Source organism: Astatotilapia calliptera, chromosome 11 (assembly GCF_964374335.1).
Source record: "Astatotilapia calliptera chromosome 11, fAstCal68.1, whole genome shotgun sequence".
In the NCBI taxonomy this organism is placed as follows: Eukaryota; Metazoa; Chordata; class Actinopteri; order Cichliformes; family Cichlidae; genus Astatotilapia; species Astatotilapia calliptera.
The window spans coordinates 32,495,145-32,512,772 of record NC_137432.1 but is presented as its reverse complement, the minus strand read 5'-3'; the positions used below and the strand labels follow the sequence as shown (position 1 = coordinate 32,512,772).

Sequence of the window (17,628 nt, the reverse complement as noted above, 5' to 3'; positions counted from 1 at the left end):
GTTGACTGTCTACTGGATTTATTTCAGATTTTACAATAATGAATGATTAGTATCTTTTTTTTTAATTCCAGAAGGACAATTTTTGTAATATTCTAGGTTTAAGATATTTACAGTGTTACAAAGAAAAATAATCAACTTGTTAAGACGTGCTGATTTGTATGCTCCTCTGTTAACATAAAAACTGAACTGTACGCACTGATTGAGTTGGGAGTGCCTCCACATGCCTGCAACTTCATCTTTTATTCCAGCCATTAAATAATCACAGAGCGGCCAAGCGATGTCACACCCTTGGCGATGCTTTGATGACCAACAGTGAGGCGCCTGTGAAGTGGAGTGCATGCTGGGATTTTTTTTTTTTTATAAGATGAGCGCAGGTTTGGTGCTGGAAGAGCAGACATGCTTCCATCCACCACACACGTAAAAAGAAAAGCAGCAAAGAATGAAGATAATACCAACGAGTGCATAGTGTTCTGGTCCCAGAAGCCATCAGTGATTGAAGGAGAAGCAAGTGTTTTTAGTTTCAAGCCTCACACCCCTAAAGCAGTGCAAAGTACACATTTCAATCTTCAAAACTGAACCCTTACAATCTGCCACTAGGCACATCTTGGTAATCAACCACTAAAATATCTCCAAGCCAATTTGTTTTGTTTTCCTTCTTTTTAAAGCAGGATTAGAAAGCGCTATAGGCCATCACTGACACCTGGTGGTAGAGTGGGTGAAAAGCAGAAATCTATAGTTTCATCTCAACGCTTGCTGAGGCTCCAGAGGGGATCCAGGCTACTGAGCGGGTCGTCTCCTTCGTCCCCTCGAGTTCCGTGGAGACCCTGGCCTTCTGCCGGCTGCAGAAAGCTTTGTTTAGTCACCCGCTGTTTCCCTCGACCCACCCCGTCCATGGAGAAGGCTTCAGGCGTCAGCGAGGCCAGGAGTTCCAGAGATGAAGGAGCCGGTGCAGAGGAAGCAGGAGGAACACTGGGCGGAGCCTCTGGGACTGGCTGATGGTTGGGTGCTGGCAGAGAAGAAGGGGAAACGGCATCAAGCCCGTTGGGTGGTGGAGGAGAGGCAGTGGGCGAAGTGAGAGGCGGGCTTAAGGAGGATGGGGGCTGTGGATCTGTGGCAGGACAGAGATCCTGGAGCTGCTGGATGTCCCCCAGTGAGTCAAGAGCAGGTAAGAGAGGGCCGACCTGCTCCTCAGCCTCCATGCCTGCATCTGTGGTACTTGGAGGCCGGATGCTTAGTTTAGCGATGGTGGCTTGAATGGAGCTGATGGGCATGTCACCGCCGAGGACAATATCCTGCTGAGATTCCTGTCTCGGGTAAGGCTTCAGAAAAACAGAGAGAGGTGTTTAAGAAATACAAATGAAAGAAGTGATGCGGAGAAAAAAAAAACAAATACCTTCAGTACCTCAACTAACCAGAACTCACAATTCATTGGGAACAATCAGGAGTGCAAAACTGTAAACAATTAGAGGGTTACAGTCAGATTAAAGTTGTGCAATTAGATGTGAGATGCTAGGGATTTGTTTTAAGAACCATTTCAGAAGTCCATGTCTAGAAATCTACAATAGAGGTGAGTAAAGTTTTGACTGCATAGCTCACAACACTGAACAAAATTGGCTCCAGTAAATATATGTATGTGACATTCTGTCACCTACAAGCTGCGTGGCTATGGTTTTTCAAAGGATTATTAATCAGCAGCAACATATCTTTCCCTTTATGGTGCTTTGTGAGCCACTAACCAGTTGAACTTATTTGAAAGGACAGTATAAGAAGAATGACAAACCTTTGTGGCTGCAGAGTTGGTGTTCTTGCTGCAGGTGGCGGTCGTGATGCCGTGGCGCTGAAGAACCTGCTCGGCGTGCTTCAAAACAGCCTCATAGCAAAACTTCAGGTGGAGCTGGAGGCAGACCGAAAGATGATATAAAGTGTGTACTATATGAAGAGCTATTCATCAGCAGTGCCTGATTCATGATGTACTTTGTCAGCATAGTCACATATTTCTACATTTAGGATTTTTGAGCAGCACTTTGCAAAGTGTTCTGTGCAACTCTTCATTTATTTCATAATGCTTAATTAAAATTTAGGTTTTAAACTCCTTGAAATGTACAATCAGCTTTTTCTGTTGTCTATATGTACATTTTTGCGTATTGCAACTTTAAACCTGCGACAACAAAGATCAATCCTAAACACAACATCAGAGTCCCATCTCTTTCTTACCTTCTCCTGTAGCATGTTCTTCCTCTGTTGTCTCATCTTCTTCACCAGCAGTGGAAGGTCTGGGATCCCATTTCCTGCCTCCAGCTCCTGAACAGCTGCATACAGCAGACAGAAGGCGCCAGTGCGTCCAACACCCGAGCTGAGACAAAAAGTGTACAGACTGATTAACAACAACTGAGATGCTAAAATGAATAACAAGGATCAAAACTTAGTTGGTCTTTTATCAGCAGGATGCAAAAACAGTACACGTGTGTTATGTGTTGTCTACACTTGAAGGCTATGACCCGGAGGGCCAGGAGCATTTACATGCATTGAAGAAATTCCCTGTATGTAAATGGAATGGACAGCCACAGAAATACGCTCACCTGCAGTGCACAACAACAGGTGTATGTAAGGGTCTCTGGTGAAAGTAGTGTCCATGAACCTCTTGGATGAACCGCAGAAGATTGCTCTTGCTATCAGGAAGGCCCCTAATGGGATATGAAGAAATAATATTTGATGTACTTACGTTGCACTGCCAGGCTGACTAAGAAAAGTCTTTATCTACAGTTTTTAATATAAAGAGATGACTTACAGCTCTGGCCAGGAAGTAAACTGGAGATGGACAACAGTCCGCTTTAGGCTTTGGTCACGGTACTGCAGACTGATCATGCGCTCCACGTGTGTTGGTGTCATCTTCTGTGTTGTTAGGCTGAGTGTTATTGGTCCCTGAGAGAGTTGCTGGCCACGCTCCGTTGGGAAGTAACGCCAAACCTTTCCCTGTGAGGATATGGAAAGATGTTAAACACACAAACAACAAAGTAAATTAATTTAATGATGTGTAGCTTAATTTATTTGAGAAAACAAAAAAAACAAAAAACAAACACAAAAAACTTTAAGTTCTCTTGTAAAAAACATTTTTACACACTACTGAAAAATAGTAATGTACAGATTATATACTTCCACTGTGCAAACTAAACTCTGTACCTTTTCCAGCTCCTGCTCCGAAACCAGCATAACAATCAGTGACACTTTCTGCTCATACACCATCAGCCAGAAATCTGCTGCTGTGCCGGTGAGCGGAGCCTGCGTGGCAATAAGGCGTGGGCAGTATGGTGACAGGTCTTCCACATAGCTAGCGTTAATGTAGTCATCTTTCCCTGACTGTAGCACCACACGGTTTATGTCATAGGGCATTACGTCCTGATGACGGTTCTTCATGGTGTAGCAGCGGGCAATAGCAATGGAAAGCTGGCGAGCATCTTTCTCCTGCTGGTCCTGTAGCTCTTTCCAGCGGGCATCCAGCACAGAAAGCCCTCCCTCATTCTCTGAGGGGTTCTCCAGGGAATCTACTTGGGCTCTGTAACGTTCTAGTTCACTGTGAAGGCGGGCGACACGCTCTGGGGCTTGGTATGGGTCACCCTGGATCAAGAGAACTCCCTGGGAACTTTTCTTTCTACGCTCCCCATCCTGAGGGTCAGCTTTGGTGGGTTGGAGAACATTAGTGGGGGCCTTGGTGCCTCCCGGTTGGCTCTCTGGACTTGAGGACAGGAGGTCATCTGTGCTTGAGTTCTGTCGTTCAAACAGTGAAGTGGAGGAAGAAACAGCAGAGGGAGAGGGAAGAGTCGATTGGGCTGTGCCTCCAGGAGTCGGGGTTGAAGCGGGCCTCTGCTGAGGGTTCAGACCTAGAGAAGACGGACCTGGAGAGGGTGCAGGGGAGGGAGAAGGTGAAGGGGAAGGTGGGATACTGTTGGGTGGCTGTGATACTATAGGGCCTCCAGGAGTGGGCTGAATCATGTGCTGAGTAGGTGGGGCATGTATACCATGTGGGCCTATGGCAGTGGGTGGCTGTGGGGCACTTGAAGGTACATTAGGTCCTGGAGCTGGAGAATACATAGCTGAAGGCTGTGGATGTGTCATAGAAAGAGGAGCCTGAGGTTGTTGCGGAGCAGCAGGCTGTGGTGCCAGAGGCTGCTGAGGCATCATTGGCGCTGCTCCAGGGTAGCATACGCCCCCAGGATGAGGCAGCTGAGATTGGGGTTGGTTGGGCATCCGCATGGGCTGCTGCGGCATATTTGGCATGGGAGGCTGTCCAGGGTGATGGTGGTGCTGTGGGGGTAGTGTATTGGAGGGCATTTGAGGCATAGGCCCCCTTGGCAAGTGGCCCTGAGGACCAGGAACCATATGGGGTTGTGAAACAGGAGGCATCTGTGGGTGCATTGCAGAGTGAATGGGTTGGCTCGTTGAGGGCATGTAGTTTTGTGAAACCGGAGGCATCGGCTGACTTGTGGGGGGTGCTGGTGCTCTGGGACCACCTGGTATTTGCATCTGTGGGTGAGGCGGTATCTGCTGGGCACCGGGGGGCATGGAGACCTGTTGGTGCTGTGGTAGCATGTGTTGATGAGGGAGTGCTTGGGGCATCTGTTGGTTGGAATGGGGTGGGTAGGGTTGAGATACAGGGGGGGCTGCTTGAGAAGATGGGGGTCCTGGTGGGTGTGTAATCTGAGGTGGCCTTGGCATGGAGCCTGGCATCATTTGAGGGTGTTGAATATAGCCCTGTGGAGTCTGGTAGCCTTGGCCTCTTGGAGGCTTCGCCTGAAAGCCATTTTGTTGTGACTGTAGCTGACCTGGAAATGCCTGCTGGTACTGGGGAGGAACACCAGGCTGTTGGGGCATATATGGATGTGGGTAGGTTTGTTGGTTTTGAAGAGGATGAGAGCCAGGAACAGCCCTTGGTCCAGGCTGGTACCCCTGAGGGAGTGGTTGTCCAATTGGCTGGGGGTACTGCTGTGGATGCTTCTGCTGTTGGGACTGGGGAGTCTGGCCTATACCCGGAATGGGACCTGTCGGTTGGGGAACAAACTGGGGGTATGCCCCTATCTGTGGAGGCACAGTGTAACCAGCTGAGGCTGCAGGTGGGACAGGGTGGTGTTGTGTGGGGGTGTAGCTGGGTATAGGTGCCTGGATGCTGTCCACCGTGGTGGTTGAAGGTCGAACAGGGACAGGGGCAACATGGCCAGGTTGGGGAGCTTGAGGAGGGGGAGGCCGATAGCTAGGGAGCCCTGCCTGGGGTGGCATTTGTGGAGGCCTCTGTGGAGTCATCTGTGGTAGGGGCCCACGTGGCAGGGGTCCCTGTGCTGCATGAGTCCCTGCAGTAGGAAACTGAGCAATCCGTGCCAGGAGTTCTGGAGGTGGCAGGTTAGCAGGGAAGCATGGAAGACCAGCAGCTGAAGCAGCCGGCCAAGGCAGAGAGGTGCCACCCAAGTTAGCACCAGGTTGCATGTAGGCATCAGGACCCGGCAGATGTGCTGCAGTGCGAGGGATGGAAGGAATATCAGGAGGCAGGCTGCGGAGATCCTCAGGCAGGTCACCTCCCAAGGCCAAGATGGCCGCATTGATCTGGGCCAGTTCTGGATCCTCTAGGCCAGAAGAGGTGGAGTCAACATCCTTTGGCTTAAGGGACGGCTTAGCTGCCGTCGGCCTCGCTGGTGGCTTTTTCTGGGTCTCTCTGAGGAACGGCCAACACAAAGAGGACAGCATGAAAAATCACAAATGTGGATAGCATTTGTCTTTTACAAGTAGTTATAAGTTACTACTACATGAAGTACTAGTGATTTGTTGACTATAATTAAAGTACTCAAAAAGCTTTAAAATATTATTCTAATGTCTTCCTTACTTTTCGAGTATGGGCTTCCTTTCCTCTGCCCTGGTCTGACACAGGGCCTTTGCCCTCTCCAGTAGACGTGATGCTTTAGCTTCCAGGTCATCGTAGAACTCTTTTCCCTCCTGTGATTTCTTCATCAGGTCCTCGTAGGCTTCATATGAGCCCACCAGTCCCTGGATAGTTGTGTTCCACTGCTGCTCAGTCTGGGTCAGGCTTTTCCGAACAGAAGCGTATTGAACATTGGCTTCGGTTAAAGCCTTCAAGATGTTTTCCTGCGCTGCGAGGTTCTGGTCGATGTATACCTTTACTTGTTCGTACTTCTTCAGCTGCTCCTCAAATATGTGCTGGAGAGACACAAGTTATTAAGTCTCTCACGACAGCATTTATTTAGCAACTTAAACAAATAACAGTGTAACGTGGTTGCAAATGTGTTTTGCCAAACACCTTCATGTCTGCTCGCTCCGTAGTGACGAGGGTGGATGTGATGTCATCCTGCTGGATGAGGTCACGTAGCTGTTTTTCCAAAGAGCTTCTCTGTTCCCTCATCTCCTGCACCTTTCCCAGGATCCGCTTCATGCACTGCAGACCTGCTACTTCCTCTGCACAGACACAGGTGCATGTACCGTATGTGTTTATATTCACAACTCAAACAAAATCATATTCACAGTTTGACCAGTTAAAAAATAAACAATTAAGCTGTAGGGTATCAAATAAGACATTGCTCACTATTTTCCGGCATTTTTTTTAAGAGAAAATAATTCCTTAGTTACTGGACAGTCAGCTGGCTTACTGATTTAAACTAATAAAAAAAATTAGCTACTAAAACATATTAAAACATATACTGGATTTTGTCATTTGACCTAAATCTTAAGACTTTCCATTATTCATTAATGCGCAGCCCTGACTGTAATGCTACAATAAAAGTAATATACAACTAGGTTTCATATTTATAGTAATTATCTAAACTTTTTAACTTTGAAGAGCAGAAAATCTTGGGTGACTTTAAATGACCCTAATGACTTTATCTGCTCTACTAAACCTTGCAAAATTACAGTAACCTCTCATTATCAAAAAGCCCTCACCTTCACTCAGCTGTGGCCGTGGCAGGGCTTCTCTCAGACTATCCAGTGGCCCCCCCAACAGACGCAGATTGCTGATGTGCAGGTTCATGGCCCGGTGGAGCTCCGTGTTGGTAAAACTGGCCTTCTCATGAGCCTCCATATACTTCTCAAGGTCTCTGCGGATTTCAGCCAGAGCCTGGCCCTGGGCAGCTGGGTGCAACTCACCCACAGCAGGGCCACCAACTTCCTGGAGGGCTCGCTCACCTGCTTCATCCACCTCTAGCACATCTCTGATCTCTTTCAGTGAAGACTCCACATCAGTAAAGACACCAGAGAGCACTGTGCAGGAGAGGACATGAATAGTCATGAAAATATTGCAAAAATTTGGGGGGGGGGGAAATGTGGCTTTTAGTTATCAAGAGATCATGCATGCTTAATTTTGTACATGCATATTTGTGCAAACTATTATGGACACACACCACTCGCTAGGACAGTTAAAGGTCAGCAATATTTTAATGTTGTGACATGAAATAATCTTCAATTCAGCTTTGGATTTAATGAAGAGCTTTCACTTAAATAATTTGCTGTAGGGACAGCAAATTATTAATAATGACCCACAATTTCGCTGTTTGTCATCGGATGACCTACTCACTCAATTGCTTCAATTAGGAGACAACTGTTTCATAAGAATGTAGCTTTTCTAAATCAAAGTGTTTGATTAAATTATTGAGCACCAGCTGCTGTAGCTGGGAAAAACAATTCCAGCTGTTGAAATTCGAGGGTTTTGCGTCTTCACTGTGTAACCTCTGTGCACTCTCATAATAAAAGATAGCAACTGCAATTGTTAGGTCTGCTGTGCTTGCCTGTGGCACTCACCTTGCATGGACTGAATGAGGCTCTTGACAGTGTCAGGACGGACGCTGAGGGCAGCGCACTTCTCCATCAGGACTGGAGGAAGGTGGTTGTACATATCGAGGTTGTCTACAGACTCTGGCTCCAAGCCTAGAGAGTCCATGAACTGCCTGTAGAAGGAGGAGGCAATAACAGTTACCTAATACTGCAACAGAATCTTTAAAACAAAACCCTAGTATTTTAAGTACTTTAGTATTTAATGTGGGTATAGATTAAAAGTTTTGCTGTACCAAGATTGGTTCTTATTTAAAATTCAACTGGGGGAAAGAGAGATATTGAGTAAGCCTTAGTTCGTTTACCACTTGAATGCAAAATTAATGACACATCATACTCACTCTAGTGTTTCATTCTTGCTTTCAATCTTAGCCATCACATCCCTCAACAGCTTGGCCTTTTCTTCACTGAAAAAAAAATACATAAGATATAAAAATGAAGATGAATAACGTACTAAAATATGATTGCGGATATTTTCCCATTTCTAGGATGAACTTGACATCCACAGAGGGAGCCTACCTGTACAAAGAAGAGGCTTCGTGGGCAGCCATGGGCACCAGTTTGGCAAAAAGGTCTGGTCCAGTGACAGTCGGGTCGGTGGGATTGACCGGCAGAGCTTTCACCAGAGGAGCACCTAGAAAGACAAAAAACATTTATGTAAAAGCGCAGATGAGCATAAAAGGAGAGCATGTAACCAAATGCATTCAAAAGAAGAGACTACTGTCATTTTACTTTTTAGCATCACTTGTACCTAATTTTACTCTTACATCCCAAACGTGGGGCAACTTGATTCAACAAACATAAGTTTGTCTTAATGAAATAAAAATATTCACAAAAAAAAAATCTTTGGTAACATCTCAAATCTGAATATTTAAGAATGTCTGCAGTATTATGACAGAGTAAATCACTTACTTTGGTTATGGGAAAATTAACCAACCAAGAAAAAGCAGTTTAATCAGTCAATAAAGTAGACTGATACCCCAACGTAATTTGAAAAAAACTGCTTGGCCACTGGTCTGTTTCAAAACAGAGAATCATGTTCTGCCCTCAAAACATCACTTTATTGCATTTAGTCATTAGTAGTTATTAAACTTTCATTCTGTCTCTCTCTGCTTTCTGCTCTTTCCTATCACCTCAAACTGGTCGCAGCAGATGATTGGTTCTGCTGGAGGTTACTTCCGGCGAGTTTTCCCCCCATAGGGGGTTTTCTAATTGTTGAAGTTTCTTTCTAAAATTGTGGGATCTTCTCCCTACAATAAGAGCACCCTGAGATGACCGTTTGTGAATTTGTGCTATATAAATAAAATTGAACTGAACTGAACATAATTCAATTAATTGACGGCTTATTTCTCAAAAAGGGCCTAATCTAGAATAAATGGTTGTCAACTTTTGCATTTAAATATAAAAACTGGCTAATATTAGCTTTGACTGTGCATTACTGTTGGCCAAGCATAACATGACATGCAAAACTACTTTAGAAACTACATATACATTAAAATCCATGAATTTTACTTAGTGAAACTTGATGATTAAAATAATTATATCCAAGGAAAACAGAAAACAAAGGCACGACACCAGGATAAAAATGAAGGAAGATATACAAAAACATATTCATACACAGTGTATACATATTTGCAACACCCTATATGCAAAACCAGCTTTGCATGTACTGACTGAGCGAAACATACTGATGCTTCCTGTTACCTTTTACAGAGGCTAGAGTCTCCAGAGACGGAACAGTCTCATGATAAATGAAATCATTGTCCTTTTTGGCAGAGTTAAACCTGCAAGGTCAAAGAAAAAAAAAGCTCAAAAACCGCTGATGATCATGAAGTGGCCGTAACTGTTAACTAAGAGTTTTTGCTCACTTTCCACCGATAACATCCATGGTGAACTTCAGGGCCTCTTGCACGCTGTCAGGTTGTCCCTGGTTGTAGTAGGATAAAAGGAGAATTCAGAACGAGTGATTGAACATCTTTTTTCTAAATCACAGAGTGTGTTTCCAGTAATAGGAGGTCTATGCATCTGTATGATGCATGTCTGCAAAGACAACTTCAGAAAATTTGATTCTCCCAAAAACATTTGAAGTTCAAGTGTGAAAACAGTTCAAAGAAAGTTCAAGTCACACTAAAACGACCTAAGCATGGATTGCCGGGAAGGTAGAGAGAAGTAGTACCTTTGCTAGTTTGACGGCTTCATTGAGTTTGTCCAAGGAGCTCTGCAGGTAAGCCAACTGTGGGGAAAATGAGCATTTAAGCCATTTAACCGACAGAAAAATAAACATGACTCAACAAAACTAACTAAGAAACTGGTCAAACTAACTGAAACAGTTTTACCTCTAAAATTTAAAATAAAACTAACCATTGTGACACTCAAACGTCATGTTTAATTCAGATTAAAAGAAACTATTCCCTTATTAGTACCAAGAAGGAAAGAGTTTCTTTCCAGTTTCCCAGGATGTCAGGAAAGGGTACATGTCACTAATGTCACTAGTTCCTGGTGGCAGGATGCCAGTAAGACAGGAAGAGTCTTCATTCTTACATATTTGTTTTTAAACATAAATAAATCTATGAGGTAACATAACCACTGTGCTCTAATGTGCCGCCACCAACCCCCACAAACCAAATGTTAGTCATAGGTATTGGTTTGTTAATAGTGTGATATTTTCTCATTTTCACATTCTTACTAAGATTAAGATAAAGAATATCCTATTACCTCCTGAGAACAGTGGAAAAAAATGTCACGTCACTGTCTTTACAGTTAGGCTAGTTCAGCTGCATACTAGCCCAGCTTTATACGCAGCATACAGACATGTTAAAAAAAAAGGTCAAAGAGTGTATTTCAAGAAATGCAAAACAACAGTTTTTTAAGCGATGACGAGCTGGCATTTTTAGAGTTCTTGCCACTCAAAGCACTATGAGCTGTGTGCACTTTAACCACTTTAAAATCACCAACAACCAAATAAGAGTTCGTTGAATGTGGGAGGAAGCCACAGTGTTCAGAAGAAATTCATACAGGCATATGGTGAACAGGAAAACACCACACAGAAAAGCCCCGTTTGATATGAACCCAGGACCTTCCTGCGTTCAGGCAACATTGCTAACCACTGAACCAGCTCGCCACTCAAAGATTTGCAGCACCAGGTGGGCTTCCATACGTGTGCTAACCAGGAAAAACCAACTTAGGCGAAAGATCAGACCACAGCGGACTCACTATGTTGATGTGGCTGTAAGGAAAATGATCAGCTGGAAACCCTCAATTTGAGCAATACATGTGCATTAGTAGAGATTATAAGACAAAAATACCCTTTCTAATCTAGTTAAAGAAAAAATACTTGTTTGTCTTTATTTCAGTTGAACTGTTAGACAATTAAATGTATTAATAACATTAGAAAATGGGAAAATTTTAAAATTATATCAGCACTAATTCCTCTCGTGGGATTTTTAATCATATCAGTAGCAATGCAGCAAAATATGACTGCACAAATATAAACCACAGCACCCTGACAGTGGAAAATAAATAATGCATCTGTGTGTTGGTCCTACCCGTTCTCCATACTTCTGCTGCTCCTCTGCCTGTTTTCCCATATGAAGCTGTTGAGAGAAGCGAAAGCAATTACTGAGACCAAACTCAGCACACACAAACAAGTGCATACATGTAGGGAACTAATTTGCCCCATAAACACTCACATGCGCGATAGAAGCAAAGTAATAAATCTTCATCTGAACCAGTTTCTTCCAGTCTTTCTGGATCTTTCCCAGCATGGAAGCCGTCTCCGAGTTCTCCAGAGCCCTGCACGCTTCTTTGTAGTAATCCACCACCTGTAGCAACAGGGCCGCAGTTATTAGCATTTAATATTAAAATTAATGATGACTATATGATTCATATTTAATGGTAAGAAGTCAACCTGAGCACTTATGCGAGCAACCAGGAAACTCTTCCTGTTGTCCAACATGGACTTCTCCAGAAGACATTCCTGAGCCTGGCCCTGCGAGAGGGACCAAGGTTAAGGACACTCATTTGTTTTGTGTGTGTGTGTGTATTTTAATCTATGCATGCGCATGTAGGTGTGTAATCTACCAGCATAAGGTTGATGTTGAGGTTCAGAATCTGGTGGCTCATATCCACACTGAAGTTGTGGCTGAAATGGTCTCTCAGGTAGGAGAAGGCTCCTGCTGAGCACTGGAAATGAGTGCAGGACACCTTCATCCCCTAAAAATGAAACAGAAAGAGTCAGTGGGACTGTGTGAGCAAACAAAATGGCCAGAATTACTCTGCGCCCATGTATGTGTCTCTCTTACCTCCTCAGATACCCTGTTGTCCATGGCTCCCAACATGGAGTGCAAGGCCCCTGCAGACAATCCACAGATAAGTTTGGTGGAATTTGTAGGTTTTGTTGTTCACATTCAGTAAATAATTGGCATTTAAGCTGAAAATTATCTGAATTTCTCCGCATTGTTCTTTAAAGGAAGTGATTTGTGTGACACGCTCAATAGTGGCATGCCCCTACAGCATATACAATATGGTACTGAGGGGTTTCATGTACATATTTAACATTAACTTCTGAAAATCTCCAACACCCTGAAGAAAAAGCGATTGTTTGTGTCAACCATAGAATTCTGAAATAACACAAGTCAAAGCTAACACAAGTAAACACAAAATGCAGTTTCTAAATGAAGGTGTTTATTATTAAGTTATTATGTTATGACATAAATTAAAATGGTAAATGGCCTGTATTTGTATAGCGCTTTACTAGTCCCTAAGGACCCCAAAGCGCTTTACACATCCTGTCATCCACCCATTCACACACACATTGACACACTGGTGATGGCAAGCTACATTGTAGCCACAGCCACCCTGGGGCGCACTGACAGAGGCGAGGCTGCCGAACACTGGCGCCACCGGGCCCTCTGACCACCACCAGTAGGCAACGGGTGAAGTGTCTTGCCCAAGGACACAACGACCGAGACTGTCCAAGCGGGGGCTCGAACCGGCAACCTTCCGATTACAAGGCGAACTCCCAACTCTTTGGAAAGCTGAGTTTCGCCTGCCACACCTGTTCTCAGTCAAGACATCACTTAAGTAGGCCCTGCCTGACAAAGTGGAGCAGACAAAAAATATAATGAATTCTGCTGTCTACCAAAAAATCCTGAAGGAGAATGTCAAGCCATCTGTTTGTGACCTCTAGCTGAAGCGCACTTGGCTTTTGCAGCAGGACAATGATCCAAAACATATCAGCAAGTTTGTTTCTGAATGACTTGAAAGAAAAACCAAAATGAAGACTTTGGAGTGGCCTAGTCAAAGTCCTGACCTGAATCTGACTGTGATGTTGTGGCACGACATTGAAAAGGCACTTCATGCTTGAAAACCCTCCAATGTGTCTGAATTACAACAATTCTCCAAAGATGCTTCGACAGTGTTGTAAAAGACTCATTGTGAGTTATTGCAAACGCTAAATTGTAGTTGTTGGTGCTAAGTTATTATGTATTGGGGGTAATCACTTTTTCCCACAGGGCCATGTAGCTTTGGATTTCTTTTCCCTTAATAACAAACACCCTCATGGATGAAGCTCCATCTGATTAAAATATAATTTAACAAATACTACAGTACTGAGCAAGACAGCATCGGACGTTCCAATCAATTGCTTTCATGTTTTTCATTTTTTGTTTTGTTTTTTTAAACTGACATGTTCAGATGCGTTTAACTGTTACAGTTTATTACTATTATTGACTCTAAGTGACTCACCCAGATTGTACAGGATGCAGGCTTGCTCATAGCTGATGTCATCATGGGTGACTGTTTTTCCAGAGAAAATTTCAGTCCTGTTTTCCAAAGAAAATAGAAAAGTATTTTTAAAGAGAATCAAATGCCTGAACAATATCATATATTATTGATTTCTAAACCATAGTATTAGAATGACACTGTATTCAAGTCAAGTCAAGTCAAGTCAAGTCAACTTTATTTGTCAATTCTGCCACATGTACAGGACATACACAGAATAGAAATTGCGTTACTCTCAAACCCATTCATAGACACTACAGAAAAAACACTGAAGGACTGCATTAATTAAATGCAGTTGAATTAAGTCTAAATTAGAATTTAGCAGTACAGGTTCGCACGCCTAATGTCAGTTCATTCATTCTATCCACATCCCAACATTCAGCAACTAAGCCAGTGTGCTGACACTGCTCTCTACGAGCAAGCTGCAGTGAGTGTGTCTCTAAAATAAGCTTCTCTGGTGTTCAGCAGTACAGACTGCAGTTGGATGGGTATGTGTAAACACTCCATACAGTTTCTGTGGATTCCTGTGTGTTATTACCATGAGATGGGTACTGCAGCCTCCTGGCCGGTTCCCATGGGCACCCGGCTCTGCAGATAATGCAGCTGGCCAAAGTACTTCCTCAGTGTGCTGCATCCCTCGAAATCCCTCGTCACATTCACTGCGCTCTGCGAAGCAGACACAAACATTGTGTTTCTGTTGTGTTTAATCAGCTACAAAAATCATTACTCTTGCAAAGACGCTGTGACCCAGCCCAGCGATGAATTATGTAACAATGGGTTTCAGTGCTTAATGCTCAGAATTTATCATTTTCCTTGGCAACACTTCAAAAGGCCTCATTATGATATGATTGATAACTTGTATCAGAATGTTTTGTATTGAAAATCCCTGTCCACATGGAAATACTACTATTAATGTAAAACTGCACACATATGACTATACATGATGATCTTAACCTCATCACAAAACAGACAGTTTGTAGTTGTGATGCACTGGATGGAGGTTTCTTTTACTATCTGGTTGGGATTGTGAGTGTTAAGGTTAAATATTAATGACTTTACGTGATAACCAAGTTTATTCATCACAATTTTATTTACACAGTCCTTTCAAGGTGCTTTATAGTGAACAGTATACACCTTGCAGTGTTAGAGAGAGAATCCCAATAATCAAAAGATCCCCTGTGAAGAAGCACTTAGCAATGGTGGGAAAGAAGAACTGTCAACAGAACACGGCGTCCTGCAACAAACACTATAACCCCGGCAATATCCCAGTAAGGACTCATAGCCGTATGTGAACTATGCCTGGAAGTTGGGAACACTTAATTTCAGGTACAAGGAGATGTCTAAAAGTGAATTCCACTATATTCAATAGCAACCCACATAACGATGGACAAGTCCGAGTCACAGAAATCTGACTGAGAATACTTTGACACAGTGCTCACCTGCCGCAGCGTCTCCAGTTTCTTCAGCTGTTCGTTGTAGTTGTCCGGATTCTCTCCATAGTTCTTCAAGATGAACTAGAGAAAAAGAAGCAGAAGCAAGAAGTAGGTGAATGTGCTGCTGAAACTCAGGTAAAAACCAAATTAAATGAAGGGTTAAATCCTAATAAAGAAATAAAATATCATCTCTAATACTGAGGGTTAAATTCTTTAGAAAAAAAAATTCAAATGTCTTTGAACTGGGGCTCATAACTCATTATGTTAATCTTTAGTCTTGAGCATAAGCCAAGCATTTAGACTCTTGGAGCTTCAAGACTTCCCATCATGCTTTGCCAGGACTCACACTGTCCCCCATAAGCACTACAATAAGCTTTAAGCTACTACCGTAATTGTCAGGTCAGGAGGTAAACAGCCCTGCAGATACTCATTCTTCTACTAGTGCTTTTGTTTCAATTTTAATTCAATCATGGAAAGGTCACAATGACAAAGCAAGAAGACAGGCACAGTCACGTTGTTACTCCTTCAGGCCAAATATGTGCTGTTGTGCATTAGTTTGGGGTAAACAGAGAAAATGTTGGTATTTTAGATACATTTTAAAATAATGTTGTTCTGATCGACTACCCCTTATTTAAAGGCTACACTTTTAAGGCCAATAAAAATAATAAAATAATCATTCTTAGTATTTTTTAAGAAAACACTCTGTCGTTAAATTAAATCAAAATAAATCTTCCTATTACCAAAAAGAATTACTAATAAGAAAGTCTGAAACTGCATCTCCACCTCCACAGTGGCTAAAAATATACTCCACACCATGTATGAACTGAATCCTTGGACCTAAAAGGATGTCTGGCTCCAGATCAGTTTGTGACATTTTTGTGGAAACATCAAGATAACATCTCTCGAATTTGCTTAGATAAATCTGAAATACATTTGTGAAACTATGATCCCACAAGTGCAATTTTGTTCTCTGTGCCATAACGATTTGCTAACAAACAAACCAAACCAACCATATAACCCCTCTGATTATTGTATTTAGTCATGAGGACAAAGTCCTTTTACGTGCACGAGAAAGACGTTAGGGAAGACAAATGAGTCACCAGATAAAGATGATACCAGCTTTAATAAGCAGTCAAATGATCTGGAGTTTAAATATCCCAGATGAGTTTTGGAAGCAGCAGGCCTAAAAAAAAATCCGTTAATATTTAATTTTCTTTTTTTCAAGCTAAGAGCGAAATCCCTTTTTGACACCATACAGGAATAGGCTCTTCTAACGCCCAATGGGAAAAATAAAGCTTGGACGCTCACATAAACAAGGTTTTCTCCCAGAATGGATTTGAAAGCACCAAAAAAAAAAAAGGGCCCGAAACTCTTTCTTTTTTCCTATTTTTTAAAGAGTTATTATCTTCCATATTTGTCCTCTACAATTTTGTTTGTTTCTGTTTTTAAATGCCTTTATTTGTTTTTAACATGCGCTACATAACAGGATAGCCCATCTTTCTTACGGTTAAGGTAAGAAGTAGCGTCACAGGTTTAGTGACAACTTTCCCTGTGTATTTCGTTATAGAAGCTTATGTAAACCCGTGTTTATTATTAAGCAGGCTGATAGTTTGAATAGTACAAACTGCTCCGCTCGCTCAGGTGCATGTGACAATGAGATCATTGTTTATTATTCTCATGTCGGAAGGCTGACTCGAGGCGTAGGAGTCCTAGAAATACTCACATATGCCTTTCGCGTTGGCAGTATTTTGATCGATTCCTACAAAGCTAGCCACTTAGCTGAAAGCTAAATATCAACTTGAGTTTTTAGCTTATTACCAGCTAGCAAGCAGCTTGCTAACGTTAGCAAACAAAGGCAGTGAGCAGGAGGGGTTTGCCTGACACAGACCTTTGCTAGCACGTCAGCTACCCGTTCTGGAAAAATCTTTTACCCTCGACAGGTAGCGACAACTGTTGCTTTGAGTTATGACTAGCGGTATCCACTTGACAAGGTTATCCCTTCGTTCATAATCCTTGTTTAACTGACTTTCGACCTCAGCCCTGTTGCTCCACTCCCCACCCAGCTCACCTGCCTCACGGACGGGCTGAACTGGAACTCCCCAGCCTCTTTCAGATCCAGCCAGATCATCGGCATCCGGGGGACCGCCTCCATCGCGGCCGAATCTACACGGAGCTCTCAGTCGGTGCGATGTCAAAATCCCGCTGACGAATTTGTGGACGTTAACGGTTTTCCTGAAGATAGCTTTTCCCCCCCAAACAACTGTGTCATGTATCCATTTACACTTCAACCGGAAACTGGAAACACACGTGACGTAGGCCTTCGATATGCTTGTGAGCGTTTCTGGGAAATGTAGTTCCTGAAGAAACTAGACTTAGGATATAAATCACACTGGAAAGTAGCTAACGTATAATTTTATTATACAGCCACAAATTTAAAACATTTACAACTAAATATTTTATAGGAAAAAAGTGAACCCAATATAATTGATTTTCTTGTGTCAGAAGAAATGAGAAAGATACAAATCGCCATAGCAAGAGTGAAATGTTTTTGTTATACTTTTAAAACTTTAACCTAAATCAAATCTTTTTT

General features: G+C 42.9%; 1 protein-coding gene across 4 annotated transcripts; it reads right to left on the bottom strand.

Moving 5' to 3' along the window:
• Nucleotide 1: 1 nt before the first annotated feature.
• ptpn23a (protein tyrosine phosphatase, non-receptor type 23, a) lies at nt 2-17,343 on the bottom strand. Of its 4 annotated transcripts, none has more exons than XM_026184329.2 (25): nt 17,107-17,343; nt 15,045-15,119; nt 14,144-14,271; nt 13,570-13,646; nt 12,126-12,175; nt 11,905-12,036; nt 11,732-11,812; nt 11,514-11,645; nt 11,370-11,417; nt 10,001-10,057; nt 9,693-9,751; nt 9,529-9,608; nt 8,344-8,458; nt 8,166-8,231; nt 7,795-7,940; nt 6,940-7,257; nt 6,302-6,456; nt 5,870-6,201; nt 3,181-5,701; nt 2,789-2,973; nt 2,580-2,684; nt 2,215-2,353; nt 1,781-1,894; nt 1,423-1,452; nt 2-1,319 (listed from the first exon to the last, which is right to left on the bottom strand). In XM_026184329.2, exons 1-24 carry the CDS (start codon nt 17,188-17,190, stop codon nt 1,426-1,428), a joined length of 5,226 nt encoding a protein of 1,741 aa, XP_026040114.2. In that variant the 5' UTR covers nt 17,191-17,343; the 3' UTR covers nt 2-1,319; nt 1,423-1,425. The 4 variants fall into 4 exon arrangements, with proteins under 4 accessions (XP_026040114.2, XP_026040113.2, XP_080164239.1 ...); XM_026184330.2 differs by having other exon boundaries at nt 1,188-1,319; nt 1,403-1,452; XM_026184328.2 differs by lacking the exon at nt 1,423-1,452.
• Between the last annotated feature and the right edge of the window lie 285 nt (nt 17,344-17,628).